General features: G+C 40.4%; 1 protein-coding gene across 1 annotated transcript in view; it reads right to left on the reverse strand.

Annotated features, from left to right (window-relative positions):
* Window positions 1–6,240, reverse strand: part of ATRNL1 (attractin like 1) — a 68,377-nt gene extending 62,137 nt beyond the window's left edge. Inside the window, exon 1 of the mRNA XM_023206231.1 lies at window positions 5,568–6,240. Coding sequence (XP_023061999.1) covers window positions 5,568–5,857 — 290 coding nt within the window. The 5' untranslated portion in view covers window positions 5,858–6,240. The remainder of the gene's footprint in view (window positions 1–5,567) is intronic.
* Window positions 6,241–18,610: the final 12,370 nt, after the last annotated feature.

The raw sequence follows: 18,610 nt of genomic DNA on the forward strand, positions 1-18,610 counted from the left end.
GCCACAATACCCAGCCTAGGCAAAGTTTTCTTAGGCACAACATGAAAAGCATAATCCATAAAAGAAAAAAAAATGGTAAACTGGAATTAATTTAAAACTTAGATTCTTCGAAAAATACTGTCAAGAGACTTCATTCTCTTTTCATTGTGTTTTCATAGACAAGCTCCAGACTGGTAGAAAATATATGCAAATGATATAGCTCATAAGAAGCTAGTAATCCAGAAAATGTAAAGAACTCACAAAAATCAATAAGAAAATTTTTTAACATGCAAAAGATTTGAATAGATGCCTATTAAAGAAAATATGCAGATGGCAAGTAAGCACATGAGAAGATACTCAATATCATTAGTCATTAGGGAAATGCAAATTAAAACCCAATAACATACCGTTCACTTATTAGAATCACAAAAATTTAAAAGACCATACCAAGTGTTGATATGGATGTGAAATTAACTAGATAGAACAGACTTACTGCTGATGGGAACATAAATGATACAACTACTTTGGAAAACAGTTTGTCTGTTTCTTTAACGGTTACATATATATTTACCATATGATCCCGCCATTCTCAGGTATTTCCCCAAGAGAAAGGAAAGCATATATCCATACAAAGATACAAAGACTTCCACACGAATCTTCATAGCAGCTTTAAAAGGAACAGCCAAAAATTTGAAACAATCCAAATGTCCCTCTGCAGTTGAATGGATAAACAAATTATGGTGTATCCAGACACTGGAACACTATTCAGCAGTAGAATAAACTACTAATACACCATGAATGAATCTCAAAATAAATATGCTGTGTAAAAGAAGTCAGACAAAAAAGAAGTATATAACATATGATTCTATTTACAAAAAGTTCTAGAAAATGCCAACAAATCTATAGTGAGAGAAAGCAGATCAATAGTTGCCCTGGGATAAGAATAGGCAACTGCAAAAGGGAGGGTTACAAAGGAAACACATGGAAACTTTCTAGTGTGATAAATAAATTGTACATTTTAAATTGTGCTGTTTATTTTGACAATTATACCTCAATCTCTTAAAAATGTTGTTGAAATAACTATCAAAATTAAATTAAACACCTCATTTTTGACAATACTAAGAAGGAAAAATAGTGTTATCAGGGCAGTATATAAGGGGTAACCCAGTGTGAAGAGTCAGACAAGCCTCCTTTAGAAACTAGTATTTAAGGTAAGATTAGAAGGATGATCAATAATCATCCAAGCAAAGACCAGAGAGGAAAGAGTTCACAGAAGTAACTGTGTATAAAATGCACTGAGGCCAAAAAGAATGTGACACTTTCAAGGAACTGTAAAAGACCAGTTGGGGCAGAGGAAAGGAGGCGTGAGTCGAATCAGCTAAAGGGGCCAAAGCATGCAGACACATGTTCTTGAAAACCATGCTACTACAAGTAACTTACCTTATCAATTTAGAACCTAAGAAACACTCAATTTAAATTATTTTAAATTCCTACTGTGTGATTATATACTTTAATAATGTAAAAATAATCCATGGATATAAATTATCCATTAGAATAAAACTTTGAAATAAAGAAGTCTTAGGGACAGGGAACATTCAGTTTAAGTTTATAGTTAGTCAGTTTCCTTACAAGTAAAAAGGATTCCAAGTATATATGTATTTACATATGCATATATGTTTTGTTTTGTTTTCTTTTTGTTTTTTGTTTTTTTGTTTTGAGACAGAGTCTCACTCTGTTGCCCAGGCTGAAGTGCAGTGGCACGATCGATGCTCACTGCAACCTCCACCTCCTGGGTTCAAGTGATTCTACTGCCTCAGCCTCTTGAGTAACTGGGACTACAGACGTGTGCCATCACACGCAGCTAATTTTTGTAGCTTTAGTAGAGATGCGGTATCACCATGTTAGCTAGGATGGTCTCGATCTCCTGACCTCAGGATCCAGCCGCCTCGGCCTCCCAAAGCGTTAGGATTACAGGCATGAGATATCACGCCAGGCCATATGCATATATTTTCAACAGCTTGGTGGAAGAGTTCACACACTTAATTCTGCCCCTTTTTGTTTACAATAACAACCTAATTCCTGACATTATATCATTATATCTTCATTTTGCTGTAACTACAAATAGAATGCTTCATATATGTATATATAAAATTTTGAGAAGTCTTGCTCTGACACCCAGGCTGCAGCGCAGTGGCACGATTACAGCTCACTGCAGCCTCAACCTCCTGGGCTCAAGTAATCCTCCCACCTCACTCTCTCTTGTAGCTGTGACCACAGATGTGTGCCACCATGCCCAGCTACATTTTTAACATTTTTTGTAGAGATGAGGTCTCACTATCTTGCCCAGGCTGGCCTCAAACTTCTGGGCTCAAGGGATCCTCCCATCCTGGCCTCCCAAAGTGCTGGGATTACAGGCCTGAGCCACAGTACCCAGCATACTTCTATTTTAAATGTGTGAACTGAAGTATCCAAATTTGACTAACCTAAGAGGGGTAAAAATATACCCCTTAATATTTGACTAATATAAAGAGCAATACTCTTTAGATTTATATAAATTTACATAAATCTCAACTACTCTACAAAATTAATTCTCAAGAACTCTCTTCTAATAGAGAATGCCATTCAAAGAGATTATAGCAAAATATTTTCTTGCTTAACTTTATACTGAACTATTCAAATAAATACGATTTGAATTATAGTCTGTATCTTTGATTATTATACTTCAAATATATTTTCCTATTCTCAATCCCAAATCCTTTAGTCTAGCTTTGACTGAAAAATCAATGTTCCTTTTGTTTTACCTGTGTAAGGAAGGAATGACTTGTTATTCTGAGTGCTTTATTCTTTTCAAATGGAGACAGAAGACTGGAATCAATGCTAAGAGAACTGAAGTACCACTTTTGATACTATATTTGCTTCTGTATTTCTTCCCCCAACTATCAATCTTCTATCCTCAAGAAGCATTTGAAGAACACTTTTATTCCCTGGCAAAATCCCTACAGTAGAAAAAAAGCTAAGTTACCATGGAGCCAACCAATTAATTTTGACACTTGCTTACCAAGATTGATCAATCATTTTTGATGTCTGTTTGTAAGGTTGCTATACTTCAGTTTAGAAAAAGATATTCAAGATAATTAGTGAAGTGAGATTTTCTAGTTAAAGTCTTTCCCACTGTGTTATTACTTCAAATGCCAGGTAAAACAAGCTACTATCTTCAAATAAACCTTTCATAGGTTTATTTGCATGTACTTTACCAAGAAGAATTATTTTCTACTAAATATAATCCTTCTCTTTAACATTAAATACCAATGCATTCTTTATCCCTAAGAGTATACATAATAAAACACAGATAGTTACACCAGTTATATTTACTCTAATTAATAGCTTGTATTCCACAGAGAAATGCAAAAGCATGTACCCAGTAGAGTACAATGAGTCCTAGGAAATAACAGCTTCCAAGGAAATGACGAATACTCAAATGATTAGCTCAGGATTTATCGTTATTTAATAATATCTACATCAAATATCTATTCTTCTACTCACTAATGTATTTTGTTTATGAACACCACCTCTCAATGTTATTTAAGCTAGTTTTAACTTGATCTGTGATCTTTTTAACTGGGACGACATCTGCTAGTGAGGTCACAGGCTGCTGATCCAGCTGATTAACAAGTTCCGCTACTTTAAAATGTATTCTAAATATGAAGCTTCTCAGGACTGCAGCAATTTTTGTCCTCTTCAGACAAACGGAGCAAACCCACCCACACAAAGGCCAATATCCCTAAATTACATATAAATCAGGCACTCTCCCTATTTATGTAAAAAATGAATGAGGCTTTTTCACTGCTGATGACCAGTTTATATGTTCAAAATTCTCTCTTGCTAGGAAAAGACGCTGAATGCTACTGTGTCATAGCAAACGTTTAAGAACACAAGCAAAAAAAAAAGCAACTAACAAGCAGAATTCAGTAAGATCTCTTTGCTCATCTTGAAACACTTTTTAAACTTTTAATCAGCATCTCTCCTGATTTTTTAAAAAGTATTTTTAAAACTACATTACATACTAACTTTAAAGTATAAACCCTAGAAAAATTTCAACCTATTGCATGAATTTCAATAAACTTCAAGATTTCACTTCCAAAACCTACTAGTTAATTTAAATCATAGAGTCTACCTAAAATTTTAAAGTGCCATTTTAAAAATATACATTTTTACATTGAGTTTTAAGGGACATTTATTTTAATCAGCAACAGTACGTTTGTTTAAAAGAAAAAAAAAAGGAAATATGCTGTGTTTACAACTCCAGGAAATTGTCCTAGAATACATTAATAAGGTGAACCAGTCTTACCTTTGCCCTAGAGCCCAAGAGAAATTTCACCTAGATTTTGGTTATCAGCCTAACAATATCAGTAATCTACAATATTCAAGAGCCAGCAAACTTCATATTAAGTATCTAGAAGACTAAGAAGCTGACTTTCTTAATGACTGTTACCCGCATGTTGTTAGAAACCTGCCGCAAAGTTAACTGACTTTTGCTACTCCCCTACACTGACCCATTGCTTTTTATATCAGGCAAGAATGTAATAAACATCAACCAGTACGAAGAAAGTACCTTCACTTTAGCGAAGCAAACTTCTTAGGCTCCTTGAGCTTCAGATAAGCCAAAGTGATGTTCCCGCACAAAAGCTGATAGTGAATTAACCGATTAGAAAAAAATCCATTATCCTCACCACATAAAAACGTCCGAGTATTTCATCCTTCTATCTAACCTAAAGTAACTTTGTATTTCTCAATTCAAGATTGTCCTAGCAAATTCAACACAGCAAATTCGTTAAAAGTACTCATTCTGGAGTGTGTACTGGCTCCAGAATGCGCCAGCTGATTTGGAATCATAACTCGGCCCTTACTACTGTGTAATCCTGGCCAAGTTACTTAAATGTATCGCCTCGATTTCTCTCCGTAAATCCAGCATAATAATTCAGCAACTCATAGAGTTGTTGTAAGGAATGAATGAGAAAATCGACATAAAGCGCTTAGAAGAGTGTCTGGCACTTAGCAAGCCCATCATAAACTCTACTTATTAAGATCACTATGATGACTAAATAAATGTTAGAAGGGGGTCACCTCCAGAGAGAAGAGGAGGATAGGGGAAGACAGAGGTACTGGTGGATCGTAACTGAACCTTTACACTTTTGTGAATTTTTCACAATGCGCATGTATTTCATGAGTAACTTAGATAATTTCCGATTTTAAAATATACTCCTAAGAAAATGGTGCTGGGCATCGTAACAGATTGTGAAAATGTTCGTGCTGAGCAGCGGAAAGCCGCTGCGGACATCTGGAACGCGGACATCTGGAACGCTCGAGAAAGGCTTAGCTCCCGTCGGTCAGGACTCCCGCGCGGGCCCGAGCGCTCCCGGGGCGCCCCGGGGCTGGAGGGGGCGCGGCGCGGGACCCACTCCCGCCCGCTCCCGCAGCGCGCTGCGGTTCACTCCCTGCCGGGGGATCCGAGGCCGCGACGGGGGCGGGGTAGGCCGCGACGGGAGCGAGGCAGGGCTGGAGGTTCGGGGTCTGGCGAAGGCACTTACTTGAACCTGCCCTGGCAGTGCTGGCACTGGTCCCCCACCCAGCCCGGGTCGCAGAGGCAGGTGGAGTTGACACAGCGGCCAGAGAAGCAGGAGCCGGTCCTCTCGCACGGCTTGGACTGGGACACCTGCGCGTAGAGCGCCAGGTAGAGGAAGCCATAGCACAGCAGCCAGCTGTTCCCGTCCAGCAGCCAGGAGGAGGCGCCCCCGCCGCCGCCCGCCGGCCGAGCCCTCCACAGCCCGGGGGTCGCCGGCTGCGGGGGACCAGTGCGGGCCCGGCCCCCAGTCTCCATCTTCCCCGGCGCCCCTGCCCGGCGAGACTGCGCTCGCGGGCGCCGACAGGGATGCAGTTGAAGGAAATTCCGGCCGCAGAAAACCTCTCCGCCGCCGCTTCTCCTCCTCCTCACCGGCGCCCGTCCCAGTCCCGCTCCCCGGTCAGGAGGGACAGATCCCAACCGCCGTCGCCTCCGCTCGGCTGCCTCCAGTCGCACTCGGGCATCGCCGCCACCCAGTATCCTGACCTTGTCCTTAGCGGGCCGACCCCACACCCGCGGCGTCCCGGGCCGGGCCGGAGACGGGGAGCGGGAGGCGCACACTGTGCCCGGCGCTCCTAAGGGGACCTGACCGGGAGGAGGAGGGGACCCCGCGCGCGGCCCCGCCTCGCCCGCGGCCCGCGCCAACTGCCTCGGCTCCGAGCGCCGCGCGCCCGGGAGGGCGGGGGCCGAGCGGGAGCCCCGAAGTGGGCGCGCCCAACGCGGAAGGGGGCGATCGGGTAGATGGCGGTCAGCCCCGCCTCGCCCGCCCGGCGGCCAGCGGCGCCCCGGCAGTCATTCTGTCTCCGGTGCCTCGAGCCCGCAGCGGCGGCAGCGCCTGGAGCCGACGATGCGTGGGGCCGCCCCCCGCCCTCGCGCGCGCCTACACTCCCCCCCACAGGCCGGGCGCCTTGGTCTCGCTCCGCCCCTGACAGGGACCGGGGACTCCCCCCGCGCGCGCCCACCCCGCCTGGCCCGCGCGCTGACGGGAGACAGGACTCCCAGGAGTGGCCCGCGTGCCCGTGCCCACGGCCCGTGCGGGCACCCCGACCCACTCGCACCCCGCGTCCCTGGAGTCCCACAAATGAGAGATCGACACGGGCTTCGCAGCTTCAGCAGAAAAGAAGCCCTTCCCGTCCGCCGTCTGCAGCTGCAAAAGTGCAGCGCTTTTTCCCTAGCGCTTCCCCCTTCCTCCGCCCCATCCTCCTGCCTATTTCTTCTTTTTCTCTTAAGAGAGAAAAACTCCAACAACACACAAAGAGCTGAGCATGTGCAGCAGGCAAGAGCCTTAAAGGCACCGCAGTCCGACCACGTTGTGGGGTCAGTGAGGGCTGGGAGGGGCGGGGATTGGGGACGGAGAGAGGCGCGAGGCAGTCTCCGCGGAGGGACCTCCGAGGGGGAGCCATTGCTGCCTCGGAAATAACGAGGCCCCCGCCCCCAACAAAGAACTGCGAGGCTCCGAGCCCCGCGCTCCCCACCCCTTGCAGATGCTGCCTCGAAACCCCATGTCTCTCCTTTTCTGCTTGTCAGTGCTCTCTCCTCCATCTGGGACGATATTCTGCCTTGAAAAATATTGCAGCATCGGGGCTTTTTTTTTCAGAAGAGCAGAAGTGATGACCAGAAAAGAGCCGTTTTCCTTCCTCAGCAGCACTTTTGTTTTTTTCAGATGACTTTCCAAGATTGGCTGGCATATTCTGAGATTTTTGTTTTGTACTTTTTGTACCTTCTCTAAACAGTTGCCTTTTTATTTGACCCCCTTGAGAAAGGAAGCCAAACACATTGCAGCCATATACCCTCGAGTTACAGCAATGTTGCTGGAGTCCCACCAAAGAACAGGCAGTATGAAAAAAGAACTCAAAATCCACCAAAGGCATTTCTCACAGAAAAAAAAAAAGAAAGAAAGAAAGAAAGAAAAGTTTGTTGTAACTACACAGTCAAAATATTATTGTTAGGATTCAACTCGTGTTTATTTCGCGTCAGTTCTTTTCATGTCTCTTATCCCCACTTGCAGATGAAATCCTCCATTAACCCCATTTTGCAGATAAGAAAGAGCAACTCAGAAAGGTTGAAATATTGGCCAATGGCACGTTAGGAGTAATGAACTGAGCTTTAGACACGAGGCCTCTGACTGCTTTGCTTTTTCCACTGCTTCTATTAGCAGATGCTTTGTTCTTCCTTTGGTGAATAAAATATACGTGCTGGCTTGGTTTACAAATACCTCAGCAGTGACTTAAAGAGGAAAAAATAAAAACAAAGATCCAGAAGGAGTTGGCTCCTTCGCAAGGAAAAAAGCAAAAGGAAAACCATGATTCTCATTGGCATACAAAACAAATTATAATTTCCATAATTTCAGGTTTATAATTACCAGTACCAAAAATGTCCTTATCAAACCTAGAATTAAGATGCCCCCTTCTTCCCTTAACATCTTTTCCACATCAGGCTGCCCCTTAGAGACTTCTTGAAATGAGTGAAGAAGCAGAGGAGAGAACACTGCAGACACCAGTTAAAAGGAAGATCCTGTTCTGGATCACATCTTTTCATTTCAATGACTGTGAAATCCAGAAGAATTCTTTCTAGTGTCAGCCATGCATGAACATTGTCTGCTGCTTTTCCATTCTTCTCTATCTGCCAGCCAAAGTCAGCCGCATCTTTCTCACATCTAAGGTAGAGTTGCTTTCAGGCGTGGGGAAAGTGGCCAAGCTCTTAAAACCCTCAGTGAGTGTGAAGGTAATTCAAAGGGTGCGCTGTAGTCCCTTTGACAAGAGAGATCACGGCTCAGTCACAGACTGTAGCCTGTATTTGAGCCCATTAAAAATATACTCATAAGTGGGAGTTGAACAATGAGAACACATGGACACAGGGAGGGGAACATCACATACCAGGGCCTGTTGGGTGGGGGGCTAGGGGAGAGATAGCATTAGGAGAAATAACTAATGTAGATGACGGGATGATGGGTGCAGCAAACCACCATGGCATGTGTATACCTATGTAACAAACCTACACGTTCTGCACATGTATCCCAGAACTTAAAGTATAATAATAATTTAAAAATACATATCTTTTAATTGAATAACCACTATTATCAGCTCAGTACTTCACATTACACTGAAGAACATGCAGCCCCACAGGCCTCCTCTCAACATTGCCTTTAGAATCAAGCTGAATATATTAAATTTATATGAATTATCCTCACAAGGATCTCAGAATTTTCACTCACCCTGCATTGTGTTTCCCTCTCACTTTTAGTCAACATTTACAATTATGAATTTAAGCGAGAGAAAACAAGTGTGAATAAAGCATGATTTCTACCCCAGATTAGCTTATCTTCTGTCAAGCTCACTAGACTGTGAGCTCATTATACAGTTGAGTGTCATATACTTTACAAATGTAGACACAGAAAACTTAAATGATTTAAAATGGTCACACAAAAACTCAATGGCAAAGCTTGCCTAGAATCATGAGTTATATTTCAGTACCTTCCATGATCAAGAAATGTTAAAGCTCTAACATGATTATTCTCTTTTTTTCCAATAAAGTAGAGTCAGCCTCCTAGAAGCGCTATATCACACTAAAATAATTCATAGTATTTGTAATAGCAGTCATAAATCTAGCAAAAAGGTGAAAATTTACTCCAAAGACAGTGGGGGAAAATTCACCCTAGTGAAGTGGATGAAACTGTTAAGAATTATCTATTTAAATGTGTCCAAGGGGAAAGATAAGAAAATATTTGTTTTCTTTGGCCTTATATCAGGACCGTTAGATATTTTGAGGTGTATGTTTTGTTTCCATTCATACTACTCAATGATGGTGTTATAATATGATGGGCAAAAATCTGATATCACCAGACTGTTAAAGGAAATTTAAATAATTTTTTAAAAGAACAAGAGAAATGATAGATTCAATATCTTTTGATTGCTACTCAAAAAGTAAAAGATCTTATTTGGGCTAATGAACCAAAGCAGACTCTTCTCAGTTGCTTAATTTAAGAATCTCTGCTCTCTGGTTATTGTTCGCCCTTTGGCTTATATGAGGCTTCTGAAAGCAACCAAGATAATGAGAGCTGCAGATAGCCTGGCCTCAAGAGCTAGAAATGCATTCACTCAAAGGGACCCGCAGCGAAACTGGGGCAGTATTCTTATGACACTAACAGATGATGAATGATCTGTAACGTTAGACAGTTAAAAAAAATCAAATTTAGGTACTTATTAAAAAATTATTGATGATATTTAAAATGTTTATATGGCTATGGATCTGAACCACCACCACCACCCCAATCAAAATCTAACATTCTGCTTTCTCTTGGATTCATTCTTTTCTTCCATCGGTTTCCCTTGCTGTCACAGTTGCAAACACACACATACACTTCTGCCAGTTTTTCTACTTAACACATTTCAAACATATTGTTATAAGTAAATCCAAGGAAATAAATCCAAAGATTATAAATTCATTATGCTGGGCTACTACAGTTTTTTTTTTTTAAGCTGGAAAATAAAATGAACATCCCTAAAGTTTTAATCCTAAATATTCAGTCTTGTCACTTAAAAAAAGTTGATTGCTAATAGCCAATTGCAGAAACTTGTCTTTTGTGAAATCTAATACAATAAAAATATGGGCTAGGACTTCCTGATAAAGTAGATCAAGTATGTGCATTTACCTCTGCTCCCTCTGCAAACTCTACCAACAGGAAAGGTTTGTTTTTTTTTTTTTTTTTTCAGTTATAAACTCACTATGATAAAGAAAATGAGAAAACAGCCAACTTGTAGATGAGAGGTGACAAGGCATTTGGAAGTGTCAATGAAGGAGAAAAGTGAATGGAGAAGTAATAACTAAAACATACACGCCATCAGAGATGAGTAACAACAAGAAACAAATCTGTTTCTCCCAAAGATACCCAGAAAGCCTCAGGACTCAGATGCAAGAGTTACCCCACCTACCAGAGGTGGGGCTCTAGGATAAAAATAAGGGGAGTGGTTGAGAGCAGAATAAGGACCCCACGGTCTCCCTCCCATCCCAAGAAGCTAAACACTACCCCAAACCCAGCCCTGACAGAGGTTTAATCTCTTGGGAAATTGAATTGGAGGCTCCAGACTTAGAGCACCAGGCACAGTAGAAGGAGGGAGTGAGGTACACAGCTATAACTTGAGAGACTAAGTGAAGATCTACCTATTGAATGGTAAAATTTCCCTGCCATCTTTTCCTCCTGTTCCCAGAACATCAATAATCAAATGAATAACTCTCAGACAGAAAACTGAAAGATATTTATCTGCAGAAGTTTAATGGTTCCAAGACAAAAGATACTGTCATTTGGCGTTTTCCAACTACATGAAAATCCAGCTTCTGGATCACTGTATAGTGAAGCCTGATAGTCAATAAGCTTTGCCCAATCCCTTTTTCCATAATTTCCTCCTAAATAAGGTCAATAAATGTTCACTAGACATAAAAGATATAAACAAACAAACAAAAACAAAGAAACAAAGATAATTCTTAACAGTTTCATCCACTTCACTAGGGTGAATTTTCCCCCACTGTCTTTGGAGTAAATTTTCACCTTTTTGCTATATTTTCTTTATACTGCTATAAAGAAAAGGAAATTAAAGGAAATAAAGTCAAATGATATGGAAAGATTGTGCACCATGAAACAAAAGTGAATATTCTTTAAAAAATAATGATAAAGGGACAATCAGGAAACAAAAATATAAATAAATAAATAAACAGTAACCAAACTTAAAATGCAATAAAATTTGGGAAAATTAAGTGTAGGAAATTTCCTTAAAATTATAAAGAAAAGGTAAAGAAAGTTTCTTCTTTATCATGAAGGAAAAACTAAGAAAATTAGAGAATTCATTAATATATACTATTTTAAATTAAGCATTTATACTATGAATACATGTATTAATGTGAGAGTTCATGAATACACAAAATATATAGGAGCAGACAAAATTTGTTTATATCAGTTCATCCTAGTATTAACATAAGGAAATTTCCCAGCACTAAACTGAACCTCCAGATGAAAGGCCCACTGCAACCTAAAACAAAACACTGAGTAAAGACTCACAAATTGAGGGGGAAAAGACAAATGCAATGTATTAGAGGTAAGAATCGCATTAAAATTCTCAACAACAAATCTGAGATATAAGGGAAAAAGTAGATATATGAGGGAAAATTATTTTCAACCTAGAATTCTATACCCAGCCAAGCTATCAGTAAAGTATGAGGATAAAGACATTTATCAGCAAGATATGAGGATAAAGACACACAGCATTTATAAAATTTATCTCCCAGTGTGCCCTTTTTTAGGCTACTACTAGAAAATATAATAAAGGAAGAGACAAAACAGAAGAGAATTGTGCAGGGACATCTCAGGATGACATACAGCTGTGCCCCAGGCCAACAGAATAACCAGTCTAACCTGGAACAGAGGGCTAGGGAGAAAGGTATCCATGAAGATCATAGATATGAGTTGATATGATTTGGATCTCTGTCCAAATCTCATGTTGAATTATAGTCCCCAATGTTGGAGGTGGGGCCCGGTGGGAGGTGATTGGATCATGGGGGTGGAGGTATCATAAATGGGTTAGTACCATCCCCTCAGTGCTATTCTTGTGATTGTGAGTGAGTTATCATGAGATCTGGTTGTTTAAAAGTGTGTGGCACTTCCCTGCCTCCTCTATTCCTCTTGATTCAGCCATGTAAGACATGCCTGCTTCCCCTTCTGCCATGATTGTTAAGTTTTCTGAGGCCTCCCCAGAAGCAGAAGCCACTGTGCTTCCTGTTCAGCCTACAGAACTGTAAGCCAATTAAACCTTTTTCTTCGTAATTTATCCAGTCTCAGATATTTCTTTATAGCAGTGTGACAACTGATCAATACATGAGTATTTGGAATGTTTGGATTTTTGGAAAGAAGATTAACAAGATGTGACAGATCTTGGAGTATTGGGGGAAGAAATAGAATAAACATATAAGAATTTGAGAAAAATGAACAAAATAAGGCAATTGTGACTAGAAAAAAATGTACAAGATGTGATCAATACTTCCTTACATAGTCATAATAAGGTAAACACTGACCATCGATTTAACCAAAAATTAGAATTACCTATTTTTAAAAGATAGAAGCAGGGAAACAGTAATGTTAAATCCTAATTTTTTAGTAAGAAGTCATTATATGTCCAAATTGATAAATCCAGAAATAGCAGTATAATCACACCACATTGAAGAAAAGATTTGAAAGCTTCGTACTCTGGGGCATAGGAAAGAAGGGCAGGAGATGTACATTTTATTATAAGGCTTTTAGTACTCTTTGATTGATTGAAAATTAAAAATTAATTCTAAGACAGATAAAAATAACAAATAAATATGTGCATTCATAATAAAATAGAGAGTCATGGCACCTAAGACTCATAAAAACCTGGGTTTGATTCCTAATTCTGCTGTTGATATGCTGGTTACCCTTGAGTGATCCATTAACCTCTGTGCCTTAGTTTCCCAACACATAAAATTATAGTCAAATATCTATCAATGTCCATTTTAGGACTCAGATGAGGGTCCAAATAGAACACATGAAAGCACCTAGTAAATGATATGAAGCATTAAACAAACTTTGATATTTAATGTTCACCAAAAATTATTATTAGGAAGAGAATTAATTATATTCACATGTGAAGGAGAGGATTACTAAAAGGGATTTGGGTCAATACACACACACACACACACACACACACATATACAGACAGAGCTAGAAGAAGAGGAGGTAATTTTAAAGATGGATGTAGCCAAAGCTCCTTATTTTCTAAGGTTCAATAAAGTTCAGTGACTTGGCCAAGATCACGTAAGTAAGTAGTGGAGTAAACCAAACAAAAACCAAACAGCCAAAGCACAAACCTTGAACCAAAAAGTCAGAACCAAATGAAAGTTCACCAGAAGGGTTAAAGGCATAAATTAAAAGCCCAGCCCAGTCTGTAACATAGAGATTATCAATAATATAATCTGCTATATTGCTATATTAACTAGCTGATTACAGTTCCTGCTTAAACATGGAGCGAAGAGCTAGAAATAAAATAGGCAAGCTTTAAAAAGAAAAATAGCAATTAGACAAGCAGAGTCAGCAACAGAATATTTCTCTTGAAAACAGAGATGTGAAAATTGGACTCATCGAATCAGGAGAAAGTGTGAGAAAAAGGAAAGGAAACAAATGAAGAAAGGGCAAGGCCCAGTGATTGACAAAATGTGTCGAGAAGTGCCTGAATCTGGAACTCTTGAAGCTATTGCAAAACAACTATTAGGCTTCCCCATTCTCTCCTCCTTGGGATAATGTTGAAAGGGATGAGAGCATGAGGAAGATAAAAGGGTCAGGGACCTTTCCTCTGTTCCATACAGGAAATCATTTGCTGGCACTTTTCTTCATAAAAGGCCAGGGGGTGGGGGGTTGCTGGGACTCTTTTTAAAAATACAGTTCTGTGAATTAAAATGAACAGAAGTTCAATTTGAACCAAGTAACAAAAAAGAAAATGTCATATTATTTTATTTTCAGAAGTCATAAATTTTCCCTAATAAGAGTTACCTTGAGAAATTAGAATAGATAATTCTAATTTCTCAAGGTAACTCTTATTAGGAATCACTGCATTGTGTTGTATCATCTTAAATCTAAATAAACCAATTTTAAGTATCATTGAACATAAAGAGAGGCACTTTTGATTTGGAGAAACAGGATCGTTTTGGTTGTGAGAACATCCAACAACTGCTACAATAAGGCATCGCTCACATGTAGATAAACCAGGTAAAATTTTCTATAATCCTTAAATTGAAGTTTGTTTCATGTGCTCTCCGTTTAAAGAAAAAGTCAGTCACAGGAAGTACTTAAAAAACAAAAGCTCCCAAGCAAAATAAACAATTCATAAGAACAATAACATACTGACTTTTAGAAAGCTGCTTGGAGTTCTGACACAGGAAAATATGTTTATGTTTACAAGGAAAGGAGCATGAAAGAGAATTATGGACCCTCTCAAAGGAGAGACAAAGCCATCAGGATGCAACAAGGTTTTCTTGAAAAGAGCTCAGAGACAAAAAGAAACCACAAAACGGCACACACATAAAAAAAGAAAAATATCTGACAAATGATAGCCAGACCCCACAAATCCCGATAACACGACATTCCACTTATTAAAACCATCAGTCTTGGAAGACTCCAAGCACAGTAATTTTGTAAAATGTACACAAGTAAATTAAAACCAGGCTTATGATTCTTCTCATTTTAAGTCCCTCACTCGTACCCCTCTGCAAAAGCTGATGTGAAATTTAAAATTAAATGTAAAAAAGTCAACATGAACCTTGCTGATTTTAAGCAAGAGCCCCACGTTTTACATTTTTAAATCAGAACGTACTCTAAAAGTCTCTCTGCACATGAAAAGGAAGCATACTTTCCTAGGAAAATTTGTTCCGGGTAAACAGAAAACGCTATACCTACAACTAGGAAGCATGTGTGACAGTTTTATTTATTAAGTTATCTGAGCCACTTGGTAGCGGATATTTTAGGACATGTTTTATGGTCATGTTCTTTATTACTGGACACGACCCTTTATGGAGGTAGCAGGAGGTAGTGTCAAGAGAACTGGACAAAGGGCCAGCAGACCCAGTCTCAACAACCAAACAGGGCATGCCTCATTCACCCTCAGTTTCTTTATTCGTAAAACAGCAAAAAAATATTGGCCCTCCCTGAACATTGTTGGAAGAATCCAAAGTCCAAATAAGATGTCAAAATTATTTTTAAAACAGTGAAACCTTATTGAACTGTGTCAGCTTCAATTCCTTTCTCTGCACAAGGACCCAGTGGGGCCATGTGACACTAGAGAACCATGGAGCAAGCTCAATAATTCCTCTGCAGCTAGAGCTCCCATTGCCTGTCACTGGGGCAGGGAGTGGTGGGGGGAGCAGCAACTTCACAGCCCATTGCTTTATTCCTAGGCAAGGTAAGTGACCACCTGTATAGGGTGACTGAAGTGACCATCAGAAGACCCCAGAGAACAAAATACACTGCCCCCACACTCTTGCTATAAACTTGGAACTCCAGCTAGGGATTCTGTCCTTCAGGCTAAGGGTTTGGGGGCACTTATGCCATTGCAAAAGCCTTTGAAGGGCTAACACATTTCGTTTGTACCAGTCATTAACATCTTACCATGAATGACTTTGTACCTATTCTTGAGAGTAGTTTTCATAACGAACATAAGAAAAATATAAAGATGTATCACTTCTACTGCCACCAACAACTCCCCACAACCCAGCACACACACAGCACACACAAGGTGAACATCCTTTGTTACCTGGCCTCTTAGAGGAAACACGAATATGAGAATCACTAACATCCTCTAGTGATCTTAGCCTAATATCTCATCCATGGAGGGAATGCTTATTTTTTTAAAAGCATACCAAAAGAGGCAATGAACACAAAGGAGTTAAATACTAATGGTGAGATTTGAGACAGAGTGGCTCCTGGATGAAAGATTTGACATATATCTCAAGTCAGTTATGGTAGGTAGCTGCTTACATCCCCTAAGTGGAGAGCAAAACTAGCAGAGGAATTTTGGCATCTCTGACTATACAGTGAATGAATCTAAGGGGAGAATTAAAATGAAAGGTTAGGTCTTCACTGGGAAACACTCTTCCTAAACTCAAGTCCAGCAGATATCATCATCAACAGTTCTGCTATTTTTAATGGCTAGGAGGGTGCTTAAGGAAATGTCAGTCTCTAAGATTATCCCAACTCTCCTCTGCATAAATAATAACATCATTACCGACAGATTCTTGGCTCAAACGATCTTCTTTTAAACATGCAGACTAGTCAAAATGAAATACTTGTTAGAGAAAGATTAGAAAGGGTAAAACTGAAAATGATCACTCAAAATTAGGGAAAAAAAGCCTCATTAAAAGGGGGAAAAATATGGACATTCTGAGCCAGCCAGACACCAAAAATATGAATGAATGAATGAACAGCAAAGCAGCAATACTGTGTTGGTAACATGGCCTTTGAGGGTGCAATGACTCAAAGGAAACCATCAGAGAAACCAGTGCGAACCCCCCGTACATGCTCAGAGGCTTGTAGATCTCCAGCAATCCTGGCAGGTCGACAATATTACACCCGCTGGGAACATTTCCTCTGGCTTATGCTCAGCGTATGCCCTAAAGTCTCAGGACTTTCTAATGCTCATTATTTTTATTTTAACTCTGGTGCTGGAAACGCTATCCTCATTCCCATGAATGCTTAATCTTTCTGAATCATCCTATCTGTAGCAATTATCCTATGAACTTATAAAGCTAATTGTTAAGTTTGAAAAAAGACTCATGAGTTTTAAATTTTTTCTGCCTTTTCATTTTATGAAGTGTCTTTTTATTCCTTTATTATTAGAAAATGTAAATAAGCATCCAATCATCCTTCTCTTTAACATTTATTATTTTATAGCTCTTATCAAATTTCTACTGTTTTTCTCCCAACTTAAAAGTCCTAGTTGTTCACCTGTGGGCTCTATCTTGCCACTGTAATTTTTGTAGCTGACCTCCTTTACACTATTTCTTGTCTAGCTCAGTCATTTTTAAGATAAAGAAGATAAAATGGAACAGGCCATTCAAAGTAAGGGTTGGTTATATACCCTGTAAAAATGAACATAAATGTATCATATTGTTTTCTATTACCCTTTTGAACCAGAATAGTTTCTTATTTACTTAATTATCACTGCTCTTTAAAAAGATGCATTCTTTGAACTGTCCATAATGGTGTCTACATGCCTTTCCTGAAGGGTTGTAACTAACTCAGTACCCATGAAGATACTATTTAAGTTATTTCCTTCTGAGATGCATTAGAATCATAGACTCTCGAGGTAAATTTCTGCCTTTGGTGTGTTCATCTACCTGGTTAAGTAAAATATCTAGATGCTTCTAGATTTTTAACTCCTTTACCATCTGTACTAGATAATTATGATGGGAGACAGGCCCTTAACACTTTCTGAGGAAAACTGTCCTGCACATGTCCTCCACTGATAAAGCCCACTTACGCAGCTGTGTTTTGTACACATGATTCTGCTCTCCTCTGCTGCTGATTAGAACAGAGGCAAGCACCAACCTGCGGGCAGCCAGTCTCTAGGCTCACTGGCAGTTTTACAAGTTGATTGGCATGACAGTGCCAATCAAACACTGGGATGTAATGGGACACCCAAATTCTCACTTTGGGGAATTTGAATTAAGAAATATAGAAAGGGTCGGCCAGGTGCGGTGGCTCAAGCCTGTAATCCCAGCACTTTGGGAGGCCGAGACGGGCGGATCACGAGGTCAGGAGATCGAGACCATCTTGGCTAACACAGTGAAACCCCGTCTCTACTAAAAAAAATACAAAAAACTAGCCAGGCGAGGTGCCGGGTGCCTGTAGTCTCAGCTACTCGTGAGGCTGAGGCAGGAGAATGGCCTAAACCCGGGAGGCGGAGCTTGCAGTGAGCTGAGATCCGGCCACTGCACTCCAGCCTGGGCGACAGAGCGAGACCCCCCTCTCAAAAAAAAAAAAAGAAATATAGAAAGGACCAAGTGTAGTGGCTCACGCCGGTAATCCCAACACTGTGGGAGGCCGAGGCAGGCAGATCACTTAAGGTCAGGAGTTTGAGACCATCCCCGCCAACATGGTGAAACCTGTCTCTACAAAAATTAGCCAGGTGTGGTGGCATGCGGCTGCCTGTAGTCCTAGCTACTCAAGAGGCTACTTGGGAGACTCCATTGAACCCGGGAGGCGGAGGTTGCAGTGAGCCAATCGCGCCACTGCACTCCAGCCTAGGAGAGAGAGAGAGCAAGACTCTGTTTCAAATATATATACATACACACTCTCTCTCTCTCTCTTTCTTACACACACACACAGAAAGAAGTAATTAAAATCAAGAGCTGAGGCTAAAAATTTGTACAGAAAAAGAGAGATCATTAGATAGGGAGGGGAAAAAAAAACCGGAGTAACAGTTACAAGAAGGTAAAACTTATGAGTAAGAAGAA

The sequence above is a fragment of the Piliocolobus tephrosceles genome, chromosome 9, assembly GCF_002776525.5.
Source record: "Piliocolobus tephrosceles isolate RC106 chromosome 9, ASM277652v3, whole genome shotgun sequence".
NCBI classification, from domain to species: Eukaryota; Metazoa; Chordata; class Mammalia; order Primates; family Cercopithecidae; genus Piliocolobus; species Piliocolobus tephrosceles.